Source organism: Callorhinus ursinus, unplaced genomic scaffold (genome assembly GCF_003265705.2).
Source record: "Callorhinus ursinus isolate GAN/ISIS: 27379988/994484 unplaced genomic scaffold, GSC_fseal_2.0 scaffold36, whole genome shotgun sequence".
In the NCBI taxonomy this organism is placed as follows: domain Eukaryota; kingdom Metazoa; phylum Chordata; class Mammalia; order Carnivora; family Otariidae; genus Callorhinus; species Callorhinus ursinus.
The window spans coordinates 5,047,296-5,054,287 of record NW_027397098.1 but is presented as its reverse complement, the minus strand read 5'-3'; the positions used below and the strand labels follow the sequence as shown (position 1 = coordinate 5,054,287).

Below are 6,992 nucleotides of genomic sequence, written 5' to 3'. Positions count from 1 at the left end.
ACATACAGAGATAACGAGTTTTGTACCGGAAAGCAGATGACGCTCGGCTCAACACTCCCCACTCCCCTCCGCCTCGGGGGCCGCACGAGCCCTGCAGGATCCCGGGACGAGGCTCCGCCCCGTCGGCCGCTGACCGGGATTGGCTCCCAGGGGCCGGCCCCTGGCCAATCAGGCGCGGGGGCGTTGCCCCCCCGGGGGCGGGGCTCCCGCCTCTCGCTTCCAGCTGCTCGGGTTCCAGGCGGCCCAGAAGCGACCCTTCTTTGCTCCCGGTGGGTGCTGGCCCTCGTCTCCCGACCCAGGGGTCCAGGCGGGACATGGCCACGGCCACTGTGGCAGCAGCAAGACGAGGCTTCTGCCGAGCCCGTCCGCTCCTCCTCCGGCGCGGTTACCAGACGGAGAAGGGCGTCTATGGCTACCGGCCGAGGAAGCCCGAGAGCCGGGAGCCCCAGGGCGGCCTGGCGCGCCCTCCAGGTCTGGGATAGGGCCGGGATCGTGGGCGCAGGGTCCGGGGAGGCAGCGGGCCTCCCCGACAGGCCTGAAGTGGGGTGCTGTTGTGGGGGAGGTCGGGCTTCTGGGGTCTGCAAAGTGTGCTCAGGCGGGTGGGGAGTAAGGGGAGGTGAGGGGCCCAAGGGAGGCAGGCATGGGTGTTGTCAGGGTCAGGGTCATAGTCTGTCGAGCCTCGGTAACTGGGGAATCTTGAGGTCGAGGTCTCGGCCTTGGTTCCACGCTTGGGTGATCTTCCCAGCGTTCGTGTTCCGACTGGTTTTGTGAGGCCTTGTCTTTTCTATTCCTTGGATGTAAACTTGTGGCAACTTAGCGCTTTGCGAAGGCGGGGCGGCGGAGAAAAAAAAAACAAACCTCCCAGCTCCTCGAGTTTACTCAAAGATACATTTCCAGGGCCATCTCGAAGGCTCGTGTGAGCAGAATGTGTGGGGATCACGACTGTACTGCGAGGGTGAAGGGGGCAGTTAGTTGGTGGTCTTGGACCACAGCATGGTATTAATTATTTGTAAATACTCCCTGACCTAACTAGCCTTTAACTTTAATTTCAGAGTTTTAAACTCCTTTCTGAATTTAGAAGTATGTTACTGGTGCTTTAATGGATTAGGAGAATGAATATCAGTTCTTGAGACCTCTCTTTGCATGCTCATGTGCAAGAGACCTATTTTGGGTATTTGGTTTATGCTGCAAAATTGCCTATGTTTTCTTTTTTTTTTTTTAATATTTATTTATTTATTAGAGAGAGACCGCTGCTCGCGCTGGTGAGTGCGGGGAGGAGCTGAGGGAGAGAATCTTCTAGCAGACTCCTCCTGAGTGTGATCCTGCCTCCTGGGGCGCCATGACCCATGAGATCATGACTGAGCCACCCAGGTGCCCCCAAAGTTGTCTATATTTAGTCCTCACAGATAAGAAGATGAATACAGACTGATTATTAGAGGAAGATCATTTGGAATCTTCAATCCAGCTATTAGGTTAACAATGAAGATCCTCTTCATCATATAAGAACCCGAACTTTGAATCTTATATTATGCATTGGAACCTCAGTATTTTGCTCTTGACCTCAGGGGACGTTAATAGTAAACCTGATTTCTGTCTCTTGGATGCAGTGGGATTTCTTTAGGGAAAGCATTTTGGCCAACTAGATTGTTAATCCCTTGAGGGTAAGACTATTGATGTCTTATTTCACTTTGCAAATCAAGTGTCAAGAATTTTATTTTATTTTATTTTATTTTATTTTTTTAAAGATTTTATTTATTTATTTCAGAGAGAGAGAGAATGAGAGATAGAAAGCACGAGAGGGAAGAGGGTCAGAGGGAGAAGCAGACTCCCTGCCGAGCAGGGAGCCCGATGCGGGACTCGATCCCGGGACTCCAGGATCATGACCTGAGCCGAAGGCAGTCGCTTAACCGACTGAGCCACCCAGGCACCCAAGTGTCAAGAATTTTATATGTCAATTATTCTCAAACGTTTAAGTGTATATTCAAATCACTTTGAGATGATTTTTATAAAATGCCAGTTCCTGGGGAGCCTGGGTGGCTCAGTCAGTTGATCATCTGACTCTTGATTTTGGCTTAGGTTGTGATCTCAGGGTCATGAGATGGAGCCCGGCATGGGGCTCCAAGCTCAGCAGGGAGTCTGCTGGAGGTGCTCTCCTACTCCCTCTACCCCTACCCCAGCGTGCTCTCTCTCTCAAATAAATAAATCTTTTCAAAAATAAAATGCCAGTTCCCAAGCATCCCCCCACCCCAGGGTTCTAATTCAGTGGTCTGAGATCTGGTTCAAAAGTACAGATTTTTATCAGGCATCCCAGGTGATTCTCTAGCAGAAAGTTCATAGCCAGCTATGGCCAAATACTGTTACAGTCTTAAGGGATGTATATATAGGACATGTTCGACAATCTCTTCTTCATTTAAAATCATATTAGTGTGTACTCAGTGCACAATTATTGTGATCTTGTTTAAGATTGTCTCTCTCAATTGGGTCTCTATTTGACTTTTTTTTAAGATTTTATTTTTAAGTAATCTCCACATGCAAACATGGGGCTCGAACCTATAGCCCCATGATCAAGAGTTGCATGCTCCACGGACTGAGCCAGCCACGCGCCCCTCTATTTGATTCTTAATAACAGCCTGACAGCTGAAAACAGCCTTGCCTTGGAAAAACCTGGGCCAGTGTTTTTTTGTTGTTTAGTTTTTTGGTTTTTTTTAAAGATTTTCTTTTTATTTATTTATTTGAGAGAGAGAGACGGATGGTGACAGAGATAACGAGAGAGAGCACAAGCGGGGAGGAGAGGGAGAAGCAGGCTTCTGCTGAGCAGGGAGCCCAACGTGGGGCTCGATCCCAGGACCCTGGCATCATGACCTGAGCCGAAGGCAGACACTTAACCAACTGAGCCACCGAGGCACCCCATGGGCCAGTGGTTTTTATTTTTTATTTTTATTTTTTTTTAAAGATTTTATTTATTTATTTGACAGAGAGAGACAGTGAGAGCAGGAACACAAGCAGGGGGAGTGGGAGAGGGAGAAGCAGGCTTCCCGCTGAGCAGGGAGCCCGATGTGGGACCCGATTCCAGGACCCTGGGATCATGACCTGAGCCGAAGGCAGATGCTTAACGACTGAGCCACCCAGGCGTCCGGGCCAGTGGTTTTTAACTGGAAGACTGTATCCAAATTATTTTGGGAGCTTTGGGCTGGTGTGGTTTGAAAATTATCTCTGGGGTTGATTTTATATATAAACCCTTCCCTCCCCCTTCATCACCAAATTGTCCACCCACCCCCCAGTAATGAATTTGCTCTACTGTGAGGTGCTTGGTGACCTTTGAAAAGTTCAGTATTGAGTTAGAACTGCAGGCCAATGGTGGCCTCTTGTGGTATTGGGAGGCAAGAGTGAAATCAGTGCCTGGGAACAATTGTTGCATGGTTATAGGATCTAGCTTAAGGAATTTTGTTGCTAAGGGCAATAATTTTCTTTTCATTCTTCTTATCTTTTAACTACTCTGAATAAGACTGAAAGGCAAGTAGACCACCCTGTAACTTTCTTCAAAATTACCGATGCATGCAGATCTTTGGCAGGTTTTTCTTCTCTCTGTTTCAGAATTTACTCCATTATTTTGTAGTGACTCTGTAGATCACTGTCTCCTACTAGGCTGGGTAGGAGAAAGGGGGAGGAGAGTTGGGTCTGTCACTTCGAGTAGCATCTCCCTGGCCAGAACTTGGTCAGTATATATCTGTGAAGGAGACTGGAAAGCATAATTTTTTAAAAATTTATTTATTTGTCAGAGAGAGAACACAAGCTGGGGGGAGGGGCAGGCAGAACAGGCAGAGGGAGAAGCATACTCTCCACTGAGCAAGGAGCCTGAAACGGGGCTCGATCCCAGGACCCTGGGATCATGACCTGAGCTGAAGGCAGACGCTTAACCAACTGAGCCACCCAGGCGTCCCTGGAAAGCATAATTTTTATTTAGGGTGGCCAGGTACTAGCTAAAAATTATGTGGGGAAAATATTGGAAAAAAACTAGTAATCACCACACTCCACCCCTCTGACCATTCAAATAACCTAAGCTTTTCTTCCCATACATAGAATGTATTCACCTCCTTTCTCCTCCATTCGGTTTTTTTTTTTTTTTAAGATTTTATTTATTTGTTAGAGGGAGTGCGTGGGCTAGAGAGAGAATGAGCAAGGGTACAAGCAGGGGGAGCTGCAGGCAGAGGGAGAAGCAGGCTCCCTGCTGAGCAAGGAGCCTGATGCGGGACTCCATCCCAGGACTCCAGGATCATGACCTGAGCCGAAGGCAGACGCTTAACCGACTGAGCCACCCAGGCGTCCCTCCTCCATTGGGTTCTTGACTGCATCTCAAAGTCCCTTATGTCCGGAGAATGTAGAGTCCTCTCTGTCAGGGCTGGCCGGGTCTTCTCATGCTCTGGAATTTTATGAACTGCTACACACACCCTACTGACACATTCAGTATACAAAGCAAACTCTCATCTGGGAAAAGAAAGAGGGAACTACAGCAGTCACTATTCAAACCAGTTATCAAATCCTGTTGGAGGGGAATGATAAAAGCTCCTTGATGTGGCTACGTTGTAAGTTCACTACAGGCCCCTGGCTTTGCCTTCTGTCTTCCTTCAACCGTTGTCTTCTGTGGCCATCTCTGACGTGAGCATTGGGGAGTGTGCCGTCCTTGGGAGCTGCATACCTTCCATAGCCCACTTTATTTTGGTAAGGTTAGGAGCCTGAGAGTTACTTTAGGGGTCATCAATTACAGGTATTTTTTATGACCAGAACTGGGATTTGTTTGGCAGTACAATTTTCTTTTTCTTTCTTCCTTTCTTTCTTTCTTTCTTTCTTTCTTTCTTTCTTTCTTTCTTTCTTCTTTCTTTCTTTCTCTCTCTCTTTCTTTCTCTCTCTCTTTCTTTCTTTCTTTCTTTCTTTCTTTCCTTTCTTTTTTTTTCTTAAGGTTATTTGTTATTGTGAGGGGGGAGGGGCAAGGAGAGAGAATCCTGAAGCGGACTCCCTGCTGAGCACGGGATTCCATCCCAGGACCCTGAGATCCTGACCTGAGCTGAAATCAAGAGCCGGTCGCTCAACTGACTGAGCCACCCAGGCGCCCAGCAGTACAATTTTCTTTTAACAGTCATAGGTCTGCAGTCTTTTTGCCTGTGGTCATTCTATGAGCAAATTGCCTTCAGTCAAAGATCTTATCTAGACCTACTTTTTAAGCCTTGAAACCTCTGGTCTTTTATTTACTGCTTCTGTGCCCTACCCACTCAGCTCCCTAAACTTAATGTGCTTACCTTGAGACCATCTAAAATAATAGTGGGAAGGCAACACCCTTTATTGGACCTTGCAGGCTCAGCTGGCTCCCATTGTCTAAAAGTGTGCTTTCCAGAAGGTACTTGAGGAAGGGTTTGCCTGTTCTCTTATCTCCTGCTGAGGCAGCCTCTTCTTGAACCACCTTTTTCTTTTTTTAGATTTTATTTACTTATTTGAGAGAGAGAGAGAACAACCCGGGGGAAGGCAGACTCCCCGCTAAGCAGGGAGCCCCACATGGGGCTCAATACCAGGACCCCAGGATCATGACCTGAGCCAAAGGCAGACGCTCGCTTAACCGACTGAGCCATCCAGGTATCCCTTGAACCGCCTTTTCTAAGTGCTTCTAATTTCCCAAACTTGCCAGGATCTGCCTTTTAGGTACAGAGGCCTCCTGTTAGCAGAGCTGAATTTCCCTCCATCTCTTCTTGTTTGATCTCGCTTGACCTCATTTTTCTCCCCGGGCTTTCCTGAAAGTGACAAGAAACCGTGATCACATGCTACTAAGCTACAGCCCCGTGGACATAAGTCTGCCCACAGGATATCACAGGGGACAGTTTTACTGCGTGTTTTGTCAGACAGCAGAACACAGTGCTCATTAGCTTTCTAGTCTGAAATGTCTGGTACCTGGCACCCACTGTCGGACTGCTAAGCCAACGTCCTGTGTATTTTAGGCTCTGGTACGGTAGCCACCCACCTCGGGTACCAAATTGTGTATTAGATAGGCTAAGTTCAAGGGCCATATCAGAGACCTGGGATAACAGTGACTTAAGTAAGATGACCAAAGGTCTGAGCTGTTACAACTGCTTTGCTCTGCAAAGCCATATGGGGTTCAAGCTCCTTCTGTGTTGTTTCTTCATCATCCTGTGGGTGTTGCTCTCTACTCTGCTCCGGAATGGGTCACCATTACATCCACAGTCTGGCCAGTAGGACAGAGGAAAGGGGGAAGAGAACACCTCTCCTTTAAGGACAAGACCCAGAAGGTGCAGACATCACTGCTACTACCTTCTCACTCATCAGAACTTACTTACATGGTCAGCTGGCTGGCTGCCTGGGGGGCCGGCTCGTGTATCTTTATTCTGGGTGGCCATAATTCGACTGTCTGCTACTATGAAAGAGAAGGGAAAATGGATATCGGGAGTTGGGGGAGTCTCTGCCACAGATGAACTGTAGAAATCTGGGGAAGCAACCCACCTTCAACTTTTTCACCTCATACTTCATATCAAATTTTGAGCACTGTGTTTCTCAAAGCCTTGCTTTCTTTCTGTTTTCACTATGGGGATCCTAGTCTAGGCCTTCAATTCTGGTCTGCTGAAAAAAAAAAAAAAAGTTTAATTCAGGTGTTCCTAACCAAGGTCCATGGATCCGTATGAAAAAGTTTCAGAGGGTCTGTGGACTTTGCACAACTCTGTGTGTCTAGGCAAAGAGCCTGTAGGTTTCATTGAATTCTCAAAGAGATGCATGACTTCACAAAGATAAAACTGCTAGCCTCACTGGTATTAAAATTTGTAGCCTAGTTCCTGTCTGGCTTAGTCTAGTCTTTCTGAAACATTGGTTTCATTGAGTCGTTTTCTTTCTTTCTTTCTTTCTTTCTTTCTTTCTTTCTTTCTTTCTTTCTTTCTTTCTTTCTTTCTTTCTTTCTTTCTTTCTTTCTCTCTCTCTTTCTCTCTTTCTCTCTTTCT

General features: G+C 47.3%; 1 protein-coding gene across 6 annotated transcripts in view; it reads left to right on the top strand.

Annotated features, from left to right (window-relative positions):
* Positions 1-206: 206 nt before the first annotated feature.
* DHTKD1 (dehydrogenase E1 and transketolase domain containing 1) overlaps positions 207-6,992 on the top strand; it is a 56,075-nt gene continuing 49,289 nt past the window's right edge. For all 6 annotated transcript variants that reach the window (XR_012374571.1, XR_012374570.1, XR_012374572.1 and 3 more), the window contains exon 1: positions 207-471. Coding sequence is in view for 3 of the 6 variants with exons in the window: in XM_073879914.1 (XP_073736015.1) it covers positions 315-471 (157 nt within the window). In the remaining 3 variants the exon portion in view is untranslated. The remainder of the gene's footprint in view (positions 472-6,992) is intronic.